The following is a 24953-nucleotide window of genomic DNA, read 5'->3' on the forward strand; positions in this document are numbered from 1 at the left end:
ATTAGCACCTGTCTAGCTGTCAGACAGGAGCGTATGAGACAGGTGAGTCAATCCCTCTATTCTCTAAATCTGCCATTCAGCATTTTGTTTTCTGTGTAAGCCGGCGGATGTGAAAGGAAAGTGTGTGTGAGGAGTGGCTTCCTGCCGCCTAAGCTGCTCATCATCATGTGTTTTCCAACTTCAGAAGCTCCTTGTACAGGCTTGCCAGATCTTTTTCTGAGAATGGAATGTCTTCCACCTCAACACGAATCATGTCAAGAGTGAGAGCTCTGTGCTTCTACCACTTGGTGAACCCTGAGTGATTCTTCATGTTGCAGCATCAGCGTTAGCTTGGTGGCACCGATGTTCTCGTTTGAGGGACAGACTTGCAGATACATTTCAGCATTCTAAAATGTGTAGAGATCTTTAAAGACGTTTTTACAATGTATGATTGGTAAAAGATTCAGGAAGTGAACAAACAGCCAAACAGGTTTATACTAGTGATACATTTATAATATATTTGAACATGATGTTATATTATATCATAGATTACATTATACTATAGGATAGATGAGGGTATGCTCACAAGCTGTAAACTTCTCAAGACTATAAGTAGTATATTATATTAGTATATTCCGGGGAATGACTTTTGTTATAGATAATAATAATGCAATGAGTCCTTAAGTTCAAGGTTGTTGTAGCATCCTTGTTCCTCCAAGGATGGTTCTTCTTGAAAGCTCACAATACATCACAGTGACTGTATTGAAGGCCAAACTCAAAGTAAAAATCAACCGAGCTCCTCATCCTTGATCCTGCTGAAACCATAAAGACATAAATACAGAATCTGAGAATTTGATTTCAGGATCTCGGGTAGGTGGCTCTCTCAAGGTCCAACCATGGATCCTGAAGGCTCCGTCCTATGCTGCTCTTTTCCAAGGAGAAGTGGTTTTTAGTTTTGGAATATTCTCACATACCTTCACCTTCAAGTCATTGCAACATGCATCAGAAGAGAAGGTCTAGCAAGTATGTGAAAACTCTTGCAAGGACAAAGAAGTCTGTAAGCTGCACAAGTTTGAAACCTAGAATCCATGAATGATGTTTCGGCATATCCTGAGGAAACGATTGGAAATTAAAAAAAAGGTCAAGATTTCTGTGTTGACATGCTTCAGAAACATGAAGAAGACGAATTTGACATGTGTCAAAATTATTAATACATTTTTTTGTAGTACCTTAAAATGAACGGCAGGGCTCAGTCTGAAGGATTTATTTTTGGCGTCACCTTGTATATATTTTGACATTATATTTGATGTGATATAATATTAATTTATGTTTTATGTTGCTGTTAAGTAGGTTTTCTTTAAATTCAAATTCTAAAACTTTGATTAAACATGATGATGATGATGTTTATTATTACGTCTGTTGTGTCTTTTTAATAAGCTGTAAACATACTTTGAAGAAGATACTGAAGATCTCTCATGGAGCTCCATGAGTCCCCGGGTCAGGGTGATCATCAGCGCCCCCTAGCCTCCACCCCTCCTCCCCTCCTCCTCCTCCTCTTCCCATCTGATCCTCGCCCCTCTGAGCTCCACACACCCCGACATCCGTCTGGGTCAGCCGTCCAGGGGAGCCAAAAAGGCCGGCTTCGATCAGACCGACCACTCCCTCGTCCCTCCGGGTGATGTTCTGCAGGCGCTCTCGGTTCCAACCGAAAAGTCAACTTGGATCTTGAGTTGAAGAACTTTAGGACATGGACCAGTTCTGGTGCTCTTGAACCACAAGATGCTGCTTCTCCTCTGCTGGTGCGTGTGGGCGTGCGCCGAGGCCTCGCACGTCCATCGGAACCGAACGAGCAGGACTGACGGAGGAAGTCTTGGAACTTTGGATCATCTGGAACATCTTGGTGATGGAGTCGCGCGTAAAGGCGCAGCTCTGCCCGCAGCCATGGCGCAGGAGCAGGAGCTCCCCTTCTCGCTCAACATCACCGAGTACGACGAAGGATTCGTACTCCCCGACTTCCCCGAGGGCACCCCGTTCGTCCCGCTGGACCCGCGGACTCGACGCAAGCCGGTGAGGAACCCGTTCTACCCGCTGACGGCGGAGACCGCGGGCGCGTACGCGGTGCTGTTCTTCTGCGCGCTCATCTTCACGGTGGGCATCGTCGGGAACGTGTCGGTCATGTGCATCGTGTGTCACAACTTCTACATGAGGAGCATCTCCAACTCTCTGCTGGCCAACATGGCGCTCTGGGACTTCAGCATCGTCTTCTTCTGCCTGCCGCTGGTCCTCTTCCACGCGCTCACCAAGAACTGGCTGCTGGGAGAGTTCACCTGCAAGATCATCCCCTACCTGGAGGTGAGTCGCTGCTCCTCCCTCTACAGACACACTGGCCCTCCTCAGGGGCACCTTCACTCAGCTTTACACCTGGAAAATAAAAGCTCTCAACATCCTAAGTAAGTTTAGGATGTTACCTGCTTTGAGCCTTGGCTCCTGTCAGAGTTTAAGAGGTGACATTCACTTATTATGAATTCACTGCTGCAAATTCATCAGAAACACTCTAAATAAACAGGACATATGAACAAACCACTTAAGGTAAGGTAAGGTAAAACTTTATTTATCCCTCAGGGAAATTATTTTTTTCCAATAGCCACAGAAAATACAGCATTTTTTCATAAAATATAAATAAAAATAAAAAGATGACACAATCTAAGTCTAAAGATAAAGACAAAGAACACAGATCAAAGAAAAACAACAAAGACAAAGGATACAAAGACTAACATAGAACCGAACATCCAGATACTTTCACTCCACTCCTGCCCCCGAACTCAGAATTGTACAATTTAATAGCCCGAGGAATGAATGAGTCCTTGAGTCTATTAGTGTTGCATCTGGGAAGTAGCATTCAGTATCTATGATGACAGTGTTCAGAGGATGACTGTCATCATCCATGATGGACAGTAGTTTGTTCAATGATCTCCTCTCTGCAACTGTCACCAGTGAGTCCAGCTTCATTCCAACCACAGAGCCAGCCCTTCTGATCAATCTGTCCAACCTGTTGACACTCTTCTTGGACACATTACCACCCCAACACACCACAGCATAGAACAGGACACTGGCCACCACATACTGGTAGAACATGCAGAGGAGCTTCCTGCAGATGTTAAATGATCGAAGCCTCCTCAGAAAGTACAGTCTACTCTGAACTTTCTTATACACATGGTCTGTGTTGCAGGACCAGTCCAGTTTACTGTCCAGCCACACGCCGAGGTATAGTGGTGAACTATCTCCACCTCGTCACCTCTGATGGACACTGGACGTGGCTTGATGTTTTGAAATCAAATTAAATTTTGAATGACATCCGTCAATTGAGTAGAAATATCAGCCGGCTTCCGTCTGATCTCGGTGATGTCACAACATCATGACCTTTTCAACGTCACGCACGTGACCCTGAAATGTAGTCATTTGATCTTAATGTGTTGCACAGCTTGTGCAGAAACTCTCAGAGGAACTTTATTTTGAGTGGAGTCATTGCTTCTTCGGCTCGTTTTTGTTGTGTGTTCAACTGCTCTGATGTTTGTCGGGATGACGAGCTCTTTGTCTCCTGACGTGGTGTCACCTGTCATGTTGTGATTTATCAAAGACGAACGGATTCAGAGTTGCTTTGATGAAATGGAACCAAACTTCTGTTAACAGTTTCAGTTTTTAGACACACGATTTCAAGTTGGTTTAATAAACAAAAGCCATAGTTAACCCAAAATTCAAACGTCACTCATTTTCTTCTAGAGTCCATACCAGGGGTGGCCAACCCGGTCCTCAAAGAGCCACAGTGGGTGCAGGTATTTGTTCCAACCAATCAAGATGACACCTTTTAACCAATCAGGTGTCTCCGGAGTGTAATCAGTTGATTGTCAGTCAGGTGTTGCTTGTTTCAGCTGAAACCTCATTGGTTAAACTGGGCATGCTGGATCGATTGGAACAAAAACCTGCAGCCACAGACCTGTTGGCCACCCCTGGTCCATACAGTCTGCTGTCTACACTGGAAGCCCTCGTACTTCCATTATCACTGGTTATTTTTTAACTTCTGCTACAAAGGCGAAAATATACACTTATTTAAGTCCTTATCAAGGCTTCAATCCAAGAGGGGCATCACAGACGAGCTCCAGTCGCTACACTAAAATGAACATACATTTTTGTCTATAAAAGGAACAGATTACTCTAAAAATAATCCCAAGTCTTAGGTGAGGGTGAGTAGAAAATGAAATTAGAATATTGGTTGAACTATGACTTTAAATATGCTTGTGCTGTGTATTATATTACGTATCGCTGTCAAAGCAGTGAAGTTAAAAGAGCCAGTTTCCCAAAATAACAGACGTGAGTGAGTGAGTGATGAAGCAAGTCTTTAACAGAAGAAATCCCAGTTATAAGGAGGGATCAGATACTTGAAGAGGGCAAATTAATTAGTTCCAAAAAGTTAAGCCGATGACTGCAATAAAAAGTGGCTCACCATAGATCTTGGATCTTTTTAGAATGCTTGAGTCGTACAGTACAGGCCAAATGTTTGGACACACCCTTCCATTCAATGTGTTTTCTTTACTTTTGTGGCTATTTAGATTGTAGATGATCACTGAAGGCATCACAACTATGAACGAATACAAGTAGGTAAGTAAGTAATTTTTATTTGTATAGCGCTTTTCCAGACCAGGGTCACAAAGTGCTTAAACAATCAAAACAATATTCAATAAAGTATATAGTTCCAGAAAATCAAGGAAAAGCCTGAACAAATAAAAACGTCTTAAGATGTTTCTTAAAGGAGTCAGTAGACTCCATCAAGCGCAAAGAGAGAGGAAGATTGTTCCAAAGCTTAGGAGCAACAGCCTGAAAAGATTTCTCTCCTCTGGTCCTGAACCGTGTGCGTGGAACCATAAGTAGATTCTGATCCACAGACCTCAGAGCCCGAGCTGGGGTGTAAGGCTGGATCAGATCAGTTATGTAAGGAGGAGCCTGGCCATGAATAGCTCTGAAAGTAAGAACCAGGATTTTAAAGTTGATCCTGAAAGAAACTGGAAGCCAATGAAGAGTTTTAAGGATCGGAGAAATGTGAGTTCTTCTACTTGAGCGGGTTAGAATTATCGCTTCAGAGTTCTGAATCAACTGCAGGCGAGACAGCTCCTTCTTGTTAAGACATGAAAACAAACTGTTACAATAGTCCAGACGAGAAGTAACAAACGCATGGATTACAAGCTCCAGATCATGTTCCGACAACATTTTCCTAAGTTTAGAGATTTTTCTCAGTTGAAGGAAACAGTTTATGGTCAGTTTTCTGCAGTGTCGAACAAGAGACATGTCTTTATCAAATACAACACCCAGGTTTCTCAGGCTCAGTTTGACTGACTGACCTAAGTCACCCAAGTACTGACTCAACCCTGGAACCTTATCATCAGGAGCAATAACCAGAGTTTCAGTTTTGTCCACATTTAGCTGCAGAGTGTTTTCACTCAGCCATTGTTTTATTTCTAGCAAACAATTGACTAAACTGTTCAGCCTCTGGGGCTCAGTTGAATTATGTACTCGACAAACACATTTGAAATAACTGAAAACATTTGTGTAATCACTGCTTTCACTTCACAGGTGTGTCTTAGTAGAGTTGGGCCATCACTTGTGTTGTGCAGAAGTCAGGTCGAAACACAGCCTTATTGCACAACTGTCAGAATTCATATTAAGACAAGAACCAATCTGCTGAATTGACAAAAAAGAGTGACCATCATTACTTTAAGACGCTAGGATCACTTTTAATGAGCTTGTTGGATGTGTTCAACCTTTTGGCCTGTACTGTCCAGCACAGGTACTTCACACCTGTCATCCAGCGACACAGGTAAATATCTATAAATAAAAAGCCAATGAGAATCAGATACTGATCATGAGCTTGACAAGGTTCAATGCAGGAGACGCTTCTCTAGTCTCTCTGCAGCTTAAATCAGGTTTAATGTCGCTTCACTAATCTGATCATCGTCACATCAGGCTACATAAAGTGAGGCGACGCCTGCTGCACATGTGACCGGCTCTCGTCCAATCACAGCAAAGATGAGGATTTTAAGAAGTCTGAGACAGAGATTAAGACTTGAATCTTTTCCTGCCCCATCTCTGACCACCACCCTCTTATTAGTGGAAGTTAAACTGTCAACAAGACGACAATAACTCAAATTTCCTAAATTGTTCTTACATGTCAATTTAAATATCAAAAACTATAAAAAGTAATTAAAATGCCTGACTTTTATTGATTATACTTTCTCTAATTAGATTATTAATTTACTTTTAAATTAGACTATCAAGGTGAAAAGAAAAATGTAAAGTTGTGATAGAAAAATGAAGTACAATTGATTTGACAATTTAAAAAAGTAATTTGACATTTCTGTTTCAATTATTCCGTTAATTAAATCAACTTTTACACACAAAATATTGACATAGAAATGGAAAAGATCATATTTAAAGAGAGAAATCTAAATACAAATATTTATTTTAACATTATCTCTACTCCGGGTGGGTCTGGTATTTGTTGGTATCTGTTCATGACTCAAACGCACAATTTCTTTTTTTAATAAGTTTATTTGTCAAGAGTAACTTTGACACAGGGGGTGCTTTTCACTAATCTTACATCTTGAAAAACAATCAAAACAACTTTCTTCTTCCTCTTCCACAGGTTGCATCTCTCGGGGTCACGACCTTCACCCTCTGTGCCCTCTGCATCGACCGGTTCCGTGCGGCCACAAACGTGCAGATCTACTACGAGATGACCGAGAACTGGGCCTCCACCTCAGCCAAACTGGGGGTCATCTGGGTCGGCGCGCTGTTGCTGGCGCTGCCCGAGCTGCTGATCCATCAGCTGGTCACGGAGGACGGGGACCCGCCCGACGTCGCACCATGTGAACGCTGCGTGGTTCGTATCTCCACCGAGCTCCCAGACACCCTGTACGTTCTGGGACTCACCTACGACGGCACGCGTCTCTGGTGGTACTTTGGCTGCTACTTCTGCCTGCCGACGCTGTTCACCATCTGCTGCTCCCTGGTCACCGCCCAGAAGATCCGGCAGGCGGAGCGCACTTGCGTCCGGGACACTAAAAAGCAGATCCAGCTGGAGAGTCAGATGAACTGCACCGTGGTGGCGCTGGCGATCCTCTACGGCTTCTGCATCATCCCGGAGAACATCTGCAACATCCTGAGCGGCTACATGGCTGCCAGTGTTTCCAAAGTAACCCTGGACGTCCTGAAGCTGGTCAGTCAGCTGCTGCTCTTCTGTAAGAGCGCGGTGACGCCGGTGCTGCTGTTCAGCCTCTGCCAGCCCTTCACCCGCGCCTTCCTGGACTGCTGCTGCTGCTGCTGCGACGAGTGCGGAGCGCCGCGCTCCACCGCCACAGCGTCCAGCGACGCCGACGACTGCACCAGCGCCGAGATGGAACTGTCGGCCTGTGCCAGTCCTCGCAGTGAAGCCTCCACCTCCTACGCCATCGGCACACACTGCTGAGAGGCAGTGATGGTCTGGTGAAGCTTCATGAAGCAGTGGCGTTATTTTCAGAGTCCACTAGATGGCATCCTCTTCACTATTTTTCTTTGTTTTAAACAACTGTTCTAATGAGACATCACATCATTTTTGAACTGATGGCGCCACCTACTGACATCTAAACAAAATGATACTGTTTCATGAAGCTTCATCAGCCCAGCACTACTGAGAGACATTCTTCAGCACATTCATCTGTTAACTGTAGACAATATTTTAGTGTGTGAATAAACACCTCTTGAACCCTGCAGGAGCTTGTTTACAAAGATCCCCGTTAGATCTGTGAAACCCTTGTTGTTATAAGGATCTTTCATGTCACAGGAAATCATTTCAAAAGACATGACCGTTGAACCACAGCAGAGTGTGTGTAGCAAATGTACACACGCACAAGCGCTAACAACAATATGGTTAGTAGTTCCTAAATGGTGTTTTCAATTCCTCAGCATTTGAGTGATTCCATGAAAATTATGGTTTTCCAAGCCCAGTCCCAGATGAAAGTCGCTCTGGGTTAGGTTGCCACATTGAGGGTAATATATTGTGACGGTTATTGCTCACAGGAATCTCACGTTTGATGGCTCTCTCTATAGTGGTCATTTTAATTTAGCAGAGGTCATCCTTTCTTTTCTTTAGATGTGTTGATGGCAGAGAAGTACAGTCGCTGTGTGCATCATTGAAAAGTTCAATCAAATCAATAATCTGTCTGCAGAAGACGAGAACATTGAAACATTATTAAAAGCTCAACCGTGTTAAACGATGCTAGTTGGATCAATAAAACACATTTACTGCAGATGGAACGAGGATCCAAGAGACTGAGGGGTTTCTTTCTCAAGTGAATGTCTTATGTGAACTATTGTTGCCATCACTGTGTCCTCCAGATGTTGATGAAGGAGTTTGTTATTCATTTATTAGTATCATGTCACCCTTTCAATTGTTCTGAAAGAAGAATGTAATATTTAGAGTCTGATACATCACACAGTTTCTACGTGTTCATCTAAATGGATTTTGTCTTCAGATTGTTTGCCCACATTTTATCAAGTCAAAGTGTCGAGCTACAAACTAGAAATCCACTAATTTACATTTTTAGTTTATATCACATGCAATCAATGTTTGTCTTCATTATCTTTCGTTCCATCATGCTGTTCCTTCAACCTTGAACTGAGTTGAATAAAAAAACACTTCAACAAAGGAGGTGAAACATGCATTTTTACCACTTGACGTAAACGTCTTTTCAGTTTCTTAATAAGCAACGCAGCTCAGCTTCTTCTCGCACCCAAAATATGTGACAGTGACTAGAGAGTCTGTGTGTGTGCCACACAGCCAGCTTTGTGTCTGCGGCGCACACACACCCTCAGAGCTACAAATCATCGGACGCTCCGAGAGCACTGTACTTCATAATTGTCTTGACACAGTCAGAAACCAACATTTTGTCAATTTCCTCCATCGCCACTTTGTCCCTCCAGCCAGGACTCGTCCACGTTGTTGTTCCGCTCAGTCATGTCGGACACAGTCTGCTCTTGTCCCGACCACCCGTCGTCATGGCGACAGAAGGAGTCTGACTCTCAGCTGGAAGAGTCTGCGGAGGGACGTGACTTGTTAATGCTGTCAGTGTGTGACCTGATGGAATCTTTGCTCTTTGCTCGTCGCTGCGCTCCAAAAACACTGAGACAGAAGAAGTTATGTGAATTGAATTTGAATAATAGTTTTTTAGTTTTTTAGAGCTGCAACTTTTTGACCAGCGAGACACACATACTGTACATCTGCCAAGCAGCTCATTTGACACAAATATTTAAAAGTGCATAAATTAAAGATATGATCAAAGTTTCCAATGATTCTAGGATTTTGTTGGTTCACAAAATTAGAAGTCACATCACCCAGACCTGGCGCACCATCTTGAAGACTGAACCCACCACCCTCACCCATCACCACCCTACACCATGTTGTCCTCATCGTCACATTGAAGTTAATGTCTTTGTTTATTTAGTTAGTTAGAAAGTGTAAAAGTGACCAATACTTAAATAACTTCCTGAATCCAGAACCTCAAATGTTATCTTTTTTTCTTGTCACACACTTGTTACACTTCCTGAAGCATTAGGTAACGTCGTATTACTAGTTATGGTCAAGAGTTTTCTAATACGGATAAAAGTGTTGCTGTTATGTTTGTTTAGCCCGAATTTCCCCATTAAATGAGACTTTTATTTGGTGTTGAAGCTCTTGTTTTTGGTCCGTTTAGATCTGATCGACACACGATAAGAGGCTGTTCTTACAGATGCTGTAAAGAGGCTATATGAGTCTCTGATATATGGACAGATTAATCTGCTTCTCATAGAAATCATACCTTATCCAATAACCCTCTAGTGCAGTGAGGTGGAGAAGTTCTTTCCTCCTAAACATTACAAAAGATTTTCATCCCACCCAATTGCATGATGAGCACACCTCAAGACAAAAAACTGAAACAAGAATAAAGTCTCCTTTACATCCATAGAACGAATCCAAATTGTATTTCTGTATTTTCCCACATTCTCTAAACCAGCCGTCGTATGAAGCAGTTTATTTTTCATGTTTATTTGATCTTTTGATATCAGGCAGAACAATCCACCAAAATCCCATCAGCAAACCAGCCAACCGTGTTCTTCCTGACAATCGGCCGAAGAAGAAGCCCTTGTCTCCCACATTCTTCCCTAATCACTTGTTTTAATGTGTCCTCTGGCACCCGGTCTGCGTGTTTGAGTCTTTTGTGAGGGACCGATCCCCCCCAACTACCCCCTGTCCTCCGCCCATGCTCCAGTAATTAGATGGGCCATTCATTCCAATACAATGGCGCGCCGGGTACAGTGAGGCTCCACTGTGAACAAGCTGCTCACTGACCTTCTCCCAACTGCTGCCAGCACTGTTTTCTGCTGCCGCCATGGACACTCTGCTGCGCTGCGATTGGTCAAGAAGTTTCATCTGTTCAAGTTGTGACGAACCACTTGACATTTTCTCTAGAAAAGTAAGTATTAACATAACACACAGGAGGTCATCCCAGCTACCTAGGGTGCAAGGCACTGGAGTGACCTGAGCAAAAACAGACAAAATGTAAAACTATCAGTATTTTTTCTTCTTTTTTTTTTCAATTTTATATTTTGTCTTTTTTGAGTCTAAGTTATTAGATCAAACATTTCCCCAAACATATTAGGATATTAATGAAGGTAGAAAAGTAGTTCATCATCATAAATATACATTTTTATTTTTCTCTATTATTTAGAACAATAGTTTTTTTATCTGCGGTATTAATTTATCATTGTTATTGTTATTTTAATTTAACTCTGGTTTAAGGTCTGTCTAAAAACATGTTTAATTCGTCTTTTAACTCTTAATTGTGTTTTTTTTTTACCCTCGAGCAATAGTTAAATCGATAACTAATGTATGTTCAAATCAATTCATTAATTAGTTTATGGATCAATTCAGTGCTGTTTGACTGTCAAGAAGGAAGTATAAAGTAATCAACCCAAAATCCGGCCTTTTTTGGTTCTAAAATAAATATAAGTATGCTATTAAACTTGCTTCATACATGAAGAAAAGAAACTGTTGGTCGACATATATCTCATGTCGTTCAGACATGGTAAGCGACGAACACAAGGTCCAATTTCCAGCATGAAAGGTTCCTCTGATGACACAACAGCCATTATCTGCAACAAAAGCCCGAACGACAACCTCAGTGTTTGTGTTGTTGGACTGGAACAGGTTTATAATCGCGCCCTCATCTAAAAGTCCACAGGGTGAGATATCGTTGGGGGGGTGGGGGAATTCCCTCAGTGGGGCGTCAGATGAGACGCAGCCGGTGACCCAGAATTGTAGCTGAAACCCCCAACCACAAGCAGAACAACAGAGCTTTTATTCAGCAGATTACACTGACTCACTTAAGCCGAGTTTTAAGAAGTAATTTGTATTTTCTACAATGCCGGGAAACATTTGTGTATGCAGAGCAGATGTCAACACAGGGTGGAATAAAAGGAGAGATATATTCTAAGGGTTTACTCGATATCTCCAAGAAGTGTTAATTTTATGCATTTGCAGTTTTCAGTTGAATGTGGCTCAGACAAAAATAAAGGAAGTTTAGAACCATGTAAATTGACACCAGAATTAAAAGGTTTGCAAAATGAAATCCTGGATTCTCGAGTTAAATTTGCAGTTCAAAAATAACTGCACTAGTTGCACTGAATATGCTGACTTAACAACTCATGGGAACAAATGCATAAGGAACACAACCTCTATTAATAGATTAAATATATATGTGGTTTCCTATCACACCAAATGGAGAATTAAAGATCAAACCTTAGCTCAGCTGACAAAACACAGTCACGTTAAAATATGCTCAGTTATCTTATTTGGTAAAAACTGCTTTTGAAAGGTTCATAAAGTAGGGGTCAGCTAGGGAAGGGGAGCCCCTTCCTGGGATATGATCTAAGAGACAGGTTGGTAATATGGAGGATAAATATTAAACTGTTGAGGACAAACAGAACCGAATTATTCCAGGTAGCTTTAGACTGCAATTCACTCTAGATAATCATGGCTGCCCATAGAAGAAAATATATTTATATGTTACTTCTATTATTGCTTTATTTGCACCAAACACACTACATTCCGCTTGACAGTAGAACATATCTGAAAAAATATATATTTTGTCTCACGTGGGTTGCTATGGCAACAGCACAATCTTGTGTCAATCACTTCTTGTGAGAGTGACGGCTGTTATCATTGTTTTAAATTGTTTCTCACACCTCCTGGCTGCCTATTAATGTGATAGTTCACTCAAAATTCAAATGTCTCTCATTTTCTGCTCACTCTCTAAGGGTTGGAAGCACTAACACTATTAACCAGTACTTCTTGTCAGTGAAGATACAACTTTTATTAAAATCAAATGCATTTACTCCCTTCATTCCCTGAGTTTTATTAATGAAATTAGCCATATTTGATAGTATTTTAAGATATTTTAGTAGACATTGTTTCACACAAAATTCTAAGATCTTAACTGCCACCGTATGTTAAGTGTGTTATAGTATCATAAGTGTGTCTTTACTAAGAAATGAAAAACTTGAATTTCTCATTGGACAGGAGAACAATCTTCATAGTTTCCAATAAGTTTGTTGAATTTGTACACAAATGCTGTTTATTCTTTTTCTTGTTTTTTCTGTTGCTCTTAAGATTTTTCCCTGATTTTCTGGAACTCCTGTGTTTGTCTTATGTGTCTTTGCCCTTTATAGTATATAATTTTAACTGTGAATTGTTTTAGATATTTAAACAGTCTGTGACCCTGGTCTAGAAAGGCGCTTTAGAAATAACCATTACTTACTTACTGACGTACATACCCGTTTAAAGAAATACTACTCAGTGCAGGTGTTGATCCATCTGACACCTGATTCCTGTTCTCTCCACATGGTGCTAGAGATCATCTTTGAAAGCAAAAGAACAATATGTGGTTTCACAGCAGCCTTTTTTGTCAGATTCTTCAGCAGAAACAGTTCAATTCTTTCAACAGCTCTCTTCACCCCTTAGCTCCCCAAGTCTCCAGTCATCCTCAGTAATACAGAATTAAAAATATAATATGATGAGAAGAGGGCAGTTTGATTTCTCTGCCAATTAAAGTCTTTTTTAGATAGAGCTTTACAGCAATCATTATGACAGTATTGTTTATGATATGTATTTTATTATGTATCAAAAGCTCTTCAGTTGCAAATAAATCAATATTTATACATTTTTCTCTCCAGTGCATTTTACTAATGTCAACCACACGTCATTTACTTTTCCATTCAAAGCTATCAAATAGTCATAAAAAAATATCGCATTTATTTTGCCATAATTATTACGTAAAAATAATACATATTTAAATTGTTTTGTGTGTTGTGTCCTAGAATATTCCCCAATGTTTTTTTGTTGAAATACTTTGTCTTCCCCTGCAGGACAATTTATTTACTGCAGGTCCTATTTCCGTTTGCTTCCTCATTTTTGTTTCTTTGCACACTGAAAACAAGCAAACAAATCCACAACTTAAGTAAGAATAAACTTGTTTGAGTTTGCTAAAACTGTTAAAAAATACAACATACTAACTTGAGTTGTGACTTGTTAAGTACACAGTGAATCTGCCAGCAGTAAACGTATATTAATACTATTCATCTCAAAAGGAAAACAGAAGCAACAAAGTAATCCCAAACAGTAGAGCAGGTGACTGGTCCACAGGTTGAGCGTTGCCTGAGGGACCTGTGACACGGAAGCTGTTGCCCTGGATCTCATTGATGGTCATGACCGACCTGCACGGGGCTTCACTGAAGCACAGACAGTCAAAGCTCTTGTTATATGTGTTGATGTCATCCTGCGACAAGCCACCCCTGACCACCAGTGGACCACCTCGATGGCTCCTTTCGATTCTGTAGCGACGTGGATCAAGATGGAGGAAGACGTCGTCGTCCCAGCGTTTCCTAAAACAGCGACCTTGTCCCTGACAGATGGCCTTGCTGCAGTGTTTAGTTGCTGTTGATACATTGAGGATGTATTGGTTCATGACCTGCTCCAGGTGGCGCCGTGCATCTAAGCAGGAATCCTATTTAAAGATGAGATATTTTTCAGTATATGTTTAAATACGATGTATGTATATAGGTGGTACCTCTGTGTCAGTCACATTCATATCGCCCCAGGAAACCACACCAGCAGCACCTAGAGCAGCAGCTTCTCCGATAGTGTTCACCAGATCCATCTGTAACGTCACAGCAAATAACCAGATACAACTCGGTCAATGAAGGCTAAGAACAAGACCACATATCTTCAGCAAACACAAAATGACAAACATCCATGTTGTTTACGGGACACTGACACTATGCAACTTCCCACCATTTTTTGTGTTGCTTCTAGGAAGGGAGCTCCTGGGTTTGGTTCCTAATATAGAGGAAACTCAAAATGGCCTTTTCTATTCGATTTCTAGCGATTGATCAAATGTACAGTATATGAACAAAAAGGGTTCATCAGATCCTTCAGTTTACACGTCACTCTTGGTCAAAGAAGTTCTGATTTTCAATGTAGAATTTGAATCATACATGTTGCATGAAACACAGGTGAGGCAACCCTGCCACGCCAAACATGCATCGCTTTTGGTGTGAACTCAAGGCCAGATACAATGTTAGCAGAACATTTTGTTTTTCGAAAACAACTAAACAAAAATATTAGAAAACAAAAGTGTGAGACATCCACATGAGGGAAACTGTTCTCCAATCCATAAATAAGACTCACATATAATCTCCTTTGATTGTGAACAGGAATCATTGCTACTTGCTCCTAAACTTTGGAACGATCTTCCTCTCTCTTTGCGCTTGATGGAGTCTACTGACTCCTTTAAGAAACATATTAAGACGTTTCTATTTGTTCAGGCTTTTCCTTGATTTTCTGGAACTCCTGTTGTGTTATCAGTTTTATCTTGATCTTTAAAATATATACTTTATTGAATATTGTTTTGATTGTTTAAGCGCTTTGTGACCCTGGTCTGGAAAAGTGCTATACTAATAAAAATTACTTACTTACTTACTTACTTACTTACTACTTTCTCACTGGAAGGATGAGCTACTTACTTACTACCAATTGCACAACTGGTGTGGAAAGACTGGGTTGGAGTCATGGGTTAATGGTGACAAAAAACATTTTAATAAAACTTAAGTTAAAAAAAAAGAAGTAGGAAACAAGAACCTCGGACATGTAGTCGTCCACACTGTCCTTGTAAACAGGACGGATGTAGGCGTAGACAGGTATTGAGTAGAAACTCTTTGGGATAGTTGCCACCCTCATGGCCTCCTGGATGCGATGGCGAACAAACTGCCTGGCCTGCCATGAATCTTTGAGAACAAGTTCCAAGTAAATGGAGGGAAACAGAGCTGTAGATTCGTTCCAAAGCCACCAGAGTTCATCGTTTCGTTCCTTCTCCAGTTCTGGACATTCCCCTGTGTAACCCGCCATGTCCTGGTTGTAGTCGTAGTTGTAGCAGTCGGGGTAGAGGTAATACCCCCACCGTCGGTTCGGCCGGAGCCTCTTCCCGATGCGAATGGATCGAATAAAGTACTTCCTGGCTGCTCGTTCAAATACGATCCTCGCTCTGTCTTCTGCTTCCTCATCGGACAAGCTGCCATTTTTCTGTTTGACCGTGTCGATGGATATCTGTCGGTAGATGTCTTTGCTTCCCCAGTTCCTGACCCACTGCGGCCTCCACTCTTCAAAGTCCAGCACAGCCAGTCCTTTCTGGTGCGACGGGATGTAATATTCGATATCGTCTTCAGCCAGTTCGTGATGCTCCTGCAGGTCGACGAGCTGCGGCAGGCCATCGTCGTACATCTCTCCGGTCTCCAGGTCCACGTAGGGGAAGATACCAAAGCGGTCAGTGTAGAAGATGGAGATGCTCTGGTTGGTGGCTGTTTTCAATGTACTGCTGACAAGATGGAAGTAGGAAAGGTCCAGAGGCAGACCGAAACGAATGTCACACAGTTCCGTCGGGGCGTTCCACATAAAGAGGAACGGGTGTCCAGCAAGAAGAGGAGGGTCTGTGCTTAGGAAGGCACAGCAGGAGCCAAGAAGAGCCATCAATACCTTCATGGATCTATGGACAAAAGACATGTTTTCGATGGTATCAGATCTGTGAAGAAAAACAAACAAAACTGATTAGGATCTTCTCATTCCCAACGTTTTCCTTGGTAAACACCTAACATCACCATATTTGGAGAGGTGCTTCAAATTTTCCAGGTTACCTTGGGGCATGTGCAATTCAACTCAAATGTGATGGTATCAGAAGTCAACAACATTATAGTTGCCTGTCTTGTGTCTTCTCGCCTGGACTACAACAGTTTATTTTTGTCTTAACAAGAAGGATCTGTCTCGCCTGCAGTTGATTCAGAACTCTGTAGCAAGAATTCTGACCCGCTCCACTAGAAGAACTCACATTTCTCCGATCATTAAAATTCTTCACTTGCTTCCAGTTTCTTTCAGGATCAACTTTAAAATTCTGGTTCTAACTTTGAGAGCTATTCATGGTCAGGCTCCTCCTTACATCACTGATCTGATCCAGCCTTACACCCCAGCTCGGGCTCTGAGGTCTGTGGATCAGAATCTACTGATGGTTCCACGCACACGGTTCAGGACCAGAGGAGAGAAATCCTTCCAGGCGGTTGCTCCTAAGCTTTGGAACGATCTTCCTCTCCCTCTGTGTTTGATGATATACTGACTCCTTCAAGAAACATCTTAAGACGTTTTTATTTGTTAAGGCTTTTCCTTGATTTTCTGGAACTCCTGTTGTGTTATCAGTGTTATCTTGCCCTTTAAAGTATATACTTTATTGAATATTGTTTTGAATTTTTTAAGCACTTTGTGACCCTGGTCTTGAAAAGCGCTATACAAATAAAAATTACTTACTTACTTACAAACGAACGTAAATGCTCATTGAGCCTTTGTCGCCGCCTCAGAGCCAACACTGTTTTATTGTCTTGAATTTTAATTTTACACTAAGATTATCTGAAAGAAAATACCACAGTAAACAGAAAAAAATCTAATGATCCAGTTTCATTTTAATTGAGTTAAAGTGATAAATAAATTAGTTCTACGTCACAGACTATAAGCCACATCATTCTTTAATCGCTGTATGAATATAAAAAAGACATAAATGATGGAGATTATCAAAAATGAATGTTCACAATACCAAGTCATTCAACTAAAATGAAATGCTATTTACATCGTAAAATATAAACACTATATAACTATTAAAAAAATATATATAAAAGAAACAAAAGTTTACATGTGAATGCTTTAGTTATTACTCTTTTACAAAGGCAGTTTGAGAAGTTGATTTGAGGAACAGGTTTGAACGTCATCGTCACCCCTCCGTGTTAAAACACACTAGTAAACTCCTGACGATGATCAAATTGACTGTCACTTACCTGCCGCAGTCGCCTGAGTCCACCTTTGCTCCTCCTGAAATAACGGCTGCGTCTCATAAACACGCTCTCATCTGTGTTTAAGAGCCGGTGGGAGTCGAAGCAGCCTGTTAAATTACAGGTAAAGTTCTTGTGGGAACTTGTCACGACCGCCTGCCTCAAGGTGTCTGTGGTTCTTTATGGGGGTGTTCCAGCCAAGACAAGACGCCGCCTCTTCTTAAGAGAAAGGTGTCCCACGACATTCCGGGAGGACAGTGTGTGGACACACTGGTATTGCCCAGATGTTTGTTTTAGACATGCTAGGAATGTGACAATGAACTTGGTCACTCAGTCAGAGGCTCCTCGTGAGTGTTGTTTACCTCCAGATGTGTTCGCACGGATGAGCATGGGAGGTTTTACACACTCAGATTGAAAATATGCTCGACTTGGTGTTGTTTATCCTTGCTATCCAGTCATAGTTGGATGAAGGAAATTTCCATGCTGTTTGATGTCATGGAAAAACACAAGCTTACAATCATAACTTGAGGCTCAGTTTGATGATCTTTGGAAAACTGTACATAAAGCAGATTTTTTATGATTTCTGCTACACAATCATAGAAGTATGGATGAAGCCTTCACTGTAAATATTGTTTTACTCTTTTGTCTCTTTTGTCTATTGATCTGCAGTGGTCACTACCCAGAACAAGTAGCAAAAAAATAAGAGGAATAAAATAAAACAACACCAGGGCCAGTGGCTGTTCAGTCTGAACACAATGTTAATATCAACAATAATATATTAATATGACCAGAAGAATCCTTTTTACAACTATCAATTGTGGCGTCCACTTTTAAGTCACTACTTAATATAAAACATTGTTTTATTATTTTTTAAATCTTTGATGTATTTGGATGTTATAACATATTTTTCAAGTAAAGAATAGAGTGGTATAATGTTAATCGTTATACAAATGTACCCATTTATTATACATCTCTACAGTATTCTCTCTCTTTCTCTCCTCCCTCTCTCCTTTTTCATCACCCTGTCTCTCTTCTCCCTCCCAGCCTGTGACCACAGGAGTCTGGTGCTGCTTGAGGTTTCTGCCTGTTGAAGGGAAGTTTATCCAAACCACTGTCACTCATTGTGATTGGCCAAGACATGTTTTTCTTTTTTTTCTTATATAGTTTTATTAAAACTCCAAATCGTTTTCAGACAACTCTCTTATGATTTGACACTTTAAATACAATTGAAAATGCTTGATATAATGTTTATTGAAGCCAACATTCTGGTTTGTGAATGACCTGTAAAAATGTAACTTGAAATAAAAATCATTTAAAGCAACATGAATTGAAATTACACAGAAGAGTGTTAAAGGTAAGGAAAGCAGGCAAAGGCAAGGTAGATGTTCTTGAAAATATGTCAGCAAAGCATATTGAATGAGCAGCATCATTTCTTTCTAACAGACACAGAGAAGTTAAAAGATTGACAGTGATCAAACTGAGATGCGTTGGATGCTGGTTGGCGGGGAGAGTTTGGGCGAACAGCTCTGAGTAGCGTAGCACTGACAGGTGAAGTGCTTCACCAGGTACTGGAGGTCTTCGGCAGATGGAACACCGACAGCCACGTACTTCATGTTTGCCTGCAGGATGCTGAAGTGGCGGGGGTTCAGATGGAGGTAGTAGTCCGAGTCGTAGTTCTTCCTGACGCAGCGACCCCTCCCCTGACACAGGACCCTGCTGCAGAGCATCGCTGCTGCCGTCACGTTGGCCACGTACGGGCCGAGAGTGGAAGCCAGGTGGTCGGACAGATACTCGCAGGACGCCTGGTAGGCAAAGACACAAGATGTTTTTAGACATTTTCCAGGAATCTGATGCAGAAGTCATATTTCAATTTAAATATTTCTACATATAACTGTGTTTCCTTTAATATGAAAGCAAGACATACACACAATACATTTCGATACAATTTTAAATGTTTATTATTAACAGAAAATCTGAACAAGTAAGTAAGTAAGTAAGTAAGTAATATTTATTTATATAGCGCTTTTCGAGACCAGGGTCACAAAGCGCTTAAACAATCAAAACAATACTCAAAAAAGTACATACTTTAAAGATCAAGATAATACTGAGAACAACACAGGAGTTCGAGAAATTCAAGGAAAAGCCTGAACAAATAGAAACGTCTTAAGATGTTTCTTAAAGGAGTCAGTAGACTCCATCAAGCGCAAAGAGAGAGGAAGATCGTTCCAAAGCTTAGGAGCAACAGCCTGAAAAGATTTCTCTCCTCTGGTCCTGAGCCGTGTGCGTGGAACCATAAGTAGATTCTGATCCACAGACCTCAGAGCCCGAGCTGGGGTGTAAGGCTGGATCAGATCAGTGATGTAAGGAGGAGCCTGACCATGAATAGCTCTGAAAGTAAGAACCAGAATTTTAAAGTTGATCCTGAAAGAAACTGGAAGCCAGTGAAGAGTTTTAAGGACCGGAGAAATGTGAGTTCTTCTACTTGAGCGGGTCAGAATTCTCGCTGCAGAGTTCTGAATCAACTGCAGACGAGACAGCTCCTTCTTGTTAAGACATGAAAACAAACTGTTGCAATAGTCCAGACGAGAAGAAACAAACGCATGGATTACAAGCTCCAGATCATGTTCCGACAACAATTTCCTAAGTTTAGAGATTTTTCTCAGTTGAAGGAAACAGTTTCTGGTCAATTTTCTGCAATGTCGAACAAGAGACATGTCTTTATCAAATACAACACCCAGGTTTCTCAGGCTCAGTTTGACAGACTGACCTAAGTCACCCAAGTACTGACTCAACCCTGGAATCTTATCATCAGGAGCAATCACCAGTGTTTCAGTTTTGTCCACATTTAGCTGTAGAGTGTTTTCACTCAGCCATTGTTTGATTTCTAGCAAACAATTGACTAAGCTGTTCAGCCTCTGGGGCTCAGTTGGATCAAAAGAGCAGTAGAGCTGGATGTCATCAGCAAAAATGTGATAAGAAACATCTGGAAATCTCTGAATGATTTTACCGAGGGGAATCAAGTACAGCAAAAACAATAAAGGACCCAGAACAGAACCTTGAGGGACTCCACACAACAGATCTGCCGATTCAGACCTCATTTGATTGGCAGATACACTAAAACTGCGCCCAGAAAGGTAAGATGAGAACCATTCTAACACAGACCCAGACAGTCCCACTTCACCCATCAGTCTTCTCAGCAGGATCTGGTGATCAACTCTGTCAAAGGCTGAGGACAGATCCAAGAGAACCAGAACAGTGAATTTACCAGAGTCAGCCGACATCATGATGTCACTGGACACTTTCAATATAGCTGTCTCCGTAGAGTGATGTTTACGGAAGCCAGACTGAAACTTCTCATGGATATCGCTCTGATCCAGGAACAAAGACAGCTGAGTGGTTAATTGTCTATGTTTACACCTACATATAAAGAGCTTAATATATGTATATATTTTTTTAAACAGTTGGTGTCATAGTGATGATCAATTAACAGTGTCAATGTAAACGTTTGAACCTCCTAATCTACTTTTGGTGTTTTCATTTTATGCTTAAAAGGCACATAAAGTGTCTCTCAAATAGATCTTGGACCTCTACTGTACTCATCAGTATTAGTCTGTTTGTACAAAACTCTCTTTTCATTGAAACATTTACATTAGAAAATGTGCTTAATCCCCACACACTAAAAACGCTGGAGATTAAATCCTGTTTAGCATAACCACGCCCACTTTGCTGGGATTTGTCAAGCATCAAGGTTTGTCACCACACAACATCAATCCCAGAAGACTCCAAGGCCAAGGGACTCATTGTATAAACAAAGCGGATGTGAAGCCATTATTATGTAACAATTGTTTTAACTCTCGTAACCTCTTATTCGCCTAGATTACAGACAGGGGAGAACTTTATAAAGTAATAAATTCAAAACATGGTCATGATAAGAGACTTACTGCATCTTGGAGAGGAAGACTTCAACATTTGAAATATGTGAGTCAGGAGAGTTGGGTTTTTACATTAGTTGCCCTTTAAGTACGTAAAATGACTCAACAGCTCGCCAATAGCTTGCAGCGTGTGGCACTACTCAGCTGTGGTAAAAAAGCCGATAGTGTATATTTCAGTGTGGCAAAATATATTCATAGCTGTAATGAAAGCATGAAGATTATGTTTACCTTGTTGTTGTAATCCCTGGATCCTCCCCACATCACCACTCCTGCTGCTCCCAACGCTGCCGACTCACCCACAGTGCTCACCAGGTCCGCCTGGAGCCGGAAGATGAATCATGTGTCTCAGTTCTTGAGGTTTTGTTGCATTGTATCGTCAATTAAATGTTGCGAAAAAAGCCCTTGTGTCCTATTTGATATGACAGAGTGAATGATTGTGTAAACTGAAGACGCTTGTAGGCTTCAAAGGTAGGCGATGATGGTCATATTAACAGCCTACTTGTTTTGTGGAGCTTTACGCTCAAACAGTAATGTTTAGGTTTTCTAACATCACAACCTGGAATAAAGACATCAGTAGCTTGAACTACACATGACTCTTGACCCCACAACTGACCTCACTTAGGAACATCTTGGTCTGGTCACGGTACAGCGGTCTGGAGTAGACGTATATCGGCATGGTCAAAGGCTTTTTAGGGAGCCGTGCCACCCGAAGGGCTTCATGGACACGGTTGCGGACAAAGAGCACTGCATTATGGGAGTTCCTGATGGACAGGTGGAGGTAGACGGATGGAAAGAGGGCCGTGCTTTTCTCCCACAGCCACATCATCTGGTTGTTCTGCTTCTGGGTCTTAGAAGAGCACCTCCCAGTGTAGTTGGCCTCGGTCCATCCGTAGTTGAAACAGTCGGGGAACAAGTAGAAGCCCCAGCGTCTGCTTGGACGCTCAGCTCTGCCGAGGCTGATGGTCCTCTCCATAAAGCGCTGCCCTGCATCCTGGAACTGCTCCTTCGCTAACATGGCAACTTCCTTAGAAGACAAGAACGGGGCTATATTTAAAGCATGAGCCAAAGACAGCCTCTGGTAAATACGTTTGGATCCCCAATTCTGGTCCCACAGTGGACGCCAGGACTCCCAGTCGATCACTGCAAGGCCAGGCGAGGAATCATGGGAGATGGACTGGTCTATCTGGTCTCGGGCCAGAGCCAGGTGCTCTGTCAGGTTCCCCTTCTGAGGAACACCTCCACTTTCTATTCTTTCCTTGACCATGTCGACTTTAGGGTAAAGTCCAAGACGGTCCTCGTAGAAGAGGGTTAGGAACTGACCAGGACCTGCCACAGGTGTAGTCACTGCTTGGAAGGCTGTGGTGTCCAGACTGATGTGCAGCTGTTGACAGCGGTGAGTGGGCGCGTTCCAAATCACCACGAAGGGATGATCGCGAATGAGCGGTGGCTCAGTCGGGGGTAGAGATGACACAGCAGTCATCATTGAGAAGATAATGATGACAGCCAAGGTCCAGCGTGATTCAGCCATTGTTGGCAACACTGGATTTAAAAGAAACATTTTATTTTTAAAAACAGTTATAAAACAAATATTACAAATGTTTTTTAAACTGTAAAGGGTTTTAAAATAACTCTGTTATGATTTGCCACTTTAAATTAAATTCAATACGATTGAATATTAAACACACATTATTACACAGTGTTAGTGTTTCTAAAATCTATACCATAAAGGTATTAAAAGTTTTAATGTTAAGATGGTTTTCAAACATTTGTATTTCCTAAAACAGTTTATTGAAAGTAAATGTTCTCTCACCTGTTGCTTGCTTGAGTAGCGTCTCAAAGAGCTTTACAATCTTTTCTTTGAGTGCTGCTCCCTTTTCATAGAGGAAGTTGATCAGAAGATCAAAAGATATCTCAGACCCTGAACTCAAAAGTCATCATGATGAGTACAGCAACAACCTCATTTAGAAAATGATGTATTCCTTTATATTCTGGATGTTTGAGATGATGAAGTGAAAAAAATATACAGTATATCAAATGTAAATGAATTAAGGACGAATCAGTTTGAAAAATAGACGATTACAAAAACATAGGACATTTTCGATCCATCACATTGATGATAAAAAGGACCTCAAAAGAACAAGAACCCGTCCTCACAGAAATACATCTCTACCATCATCAAGGAAAAGGAGGCACAAAGAGGCCAAAAGACGACATGACACATGATTCAGTGACATCAGATTTTTGATGAAGACAATTAATGAGTAAGCTAATGAGTGACATTGCGCAATGTGCATTTGTTAACAAAACAATGTAAAGACCCTTTATGTGTTTAGTTTTATCTTCTGTTGAACATTTTCTCTTTCATCATGATATTTATGACATTTATCAATCTACTTTAATCAATAAAGCCTTGGTCTGTTTTTTTCATTTGATTTTAATTTTTTCCTTCATTATGGAAGCACTCTAGGATTCCACTGTCCCTCTCCAAGACATTCATTTAAAATGGATGCCAAAGCAACTGAGCCCATAATAAGTCTAGATAACAGTAAACATCTCTTCTATACTATGTTGTCATTTAGTGCCTCAAGCCTTGAAGACACCATGAAGTTCATAAAAAGGAACTATGGTGCAGTGGGAGAGTAAAACAAGAACATTTCCTTCAGTTCAACCAAAAACGGTCACTTGTGGTTTGTTGAAGTTGTTAAGTCACTGCTGTTTAGAAACAACTATCTCACGGTTTACTCCTCTTCCTCTTCTCAAGTCTTCTCAAATTCACTCTTGTATGTTTGGTCATGGCAGCAATGACATTGTGTTAAGTGCTTCACCCTTAAATTGTGTGTGTGTGTGTGTCTGCTAGTGCCTGCCCACATCTATGTGCTTTTGTTTGTTTTGTTTGTTTGTTTTGTTTGTATAGGTGCATTCGTGTGTGTGTGTGTGTGTGTGTGTGTGTGTGTGTGTGTGTGTGTGTGTGTGTGTGTGTGTGTGTGTGTGTGTGTGTGTGTGTGTGTGTGTGTGTGTGTGTGTGTGTGTGTGTGTGTGTGTGTGCGGTGTGTGTGTGCGGTGTGCATGTGTCAGTTAATACATAGTTCAACAAGGAAGTTCTAAATACAGTAGTTGTTCAGTTTATGCAGTTTATTTGGCATTTAACTTTAATTTATACAAAATCATAAAAGAACCATGGATAATACAGTACAAACTGAAAAGGGTCTTATTTTAATTAATTTTTAGTCAATTTACTTTAAAAGTAAAGTGTCAGAATGTCTTATTTTAGTCATGAGGGTTGCAAGAAGTTGCAAGGACCAGTTGACTCAGGCGGTGAAGCGACTGTCTCACTGTTCAGGTGTCACGATGAACATTCCTTCATCCCTCACTTCATCATGTATGTTTCTTATCAGTTGTTTTTCTGTTGGAGTGCAGTATATGTGATGACTTTAAAACGACTTAAAATTAAAATGAATATAGTGTCTTTTGCTTTGAATTCCCTGTTTCCAACTAGATGACCCATATATATATATATATGACCCATATATAAGACTTAACACTCTTTTTTTAAGGAAA

The 24953-nt window shown here is 41.1% G+C and overlaps 3 protein-coding genes across 3 annotated transcripts; 1 reads left to right on the forward strand and 2 right to left on the reverse strand.

The window, feature by feature from the left end:
- Window positions 1-1758: 1758 nt before the first annotated feature.
- gpr37a (G protein-coupled receptor 37a) lies at window positions 1759-8395 on the forward strand. The gene is made up of 2 exons (XM_087797658.1): window positions 1759-2331; window positions 6674-8395. Exons 1-2 carry the CDS (start codon window positions 1759-1761, stop codon window positions 7493-7495), a joined length of 1395 nt encoding a protein of 464 aa, XP_087653784.1. The 3' UTR covers window positions 7496-8395.
- A 4679-nt stretch (window positions 8396-13074) lies between these two features.
- On the reverse strand, window positions 13075-17618 carry LOC148072612 (hyaluronidase-like). Its single transcript, XM_087797163.1, has 4 exons — window positions 17470-17618; window positions 15239-16175; window positions 14169-14258; window positions 13075-14105 (listed from the first exon to the last, which is right to left on the reverse strand). The coding sequence occupies exons 2-4, from the start codon at window positions 16154-16156 to the stop codon at window positions 13683-13685; spliced, it is 1431 nt and encodes a 476-aa protein (XP_087653289.1). The 5' UTR covers window positions 16157-16175; window positions 17470-17618; the 3' UTR covers window positions 13075-13682.
- Window positions 17619-18694: 1076 nt separating this feature from the next.
- LOC148072613 (hyaluronidase-like) lies at window positions 18695-23253 on the reverse strand. The gene is made up of 4 exons (XM_087797258.1): window positions 23206-23253; window positions 22009-22934; window positions 21624-21713; window positions 18695-19265 (listed from the first exon to the last, which is right to left on the reverse strand). Exons 2-4 carry the CDS (start codon window positions 22921-22923, stop codon window positions 18936-18938), a joined length of 1335 nt encoding a protein of 444 aa, XP_087653384.1. The 5' UTR covers window positions 22924-22934; window positions 23206-23253; the 3' UTR covers window positions 18695-18935.
- Between the last annotated feature and the right edge of the window lie 1700 nt (window positions 23254-24953).

Source organism: Callionymus lyra, chromosome 8, assembly GCF_982586985.1.
Source record: "Callionymus lyra chromosome 8, fCalLyr1.hap1.1, whole genome shotgun sequence".
NCBI lineage: Eukaryota > Metazoa > Chordata > Actinopteri > Syngnathiformes > Callionymidae > Callionymus > Callionymus lyra.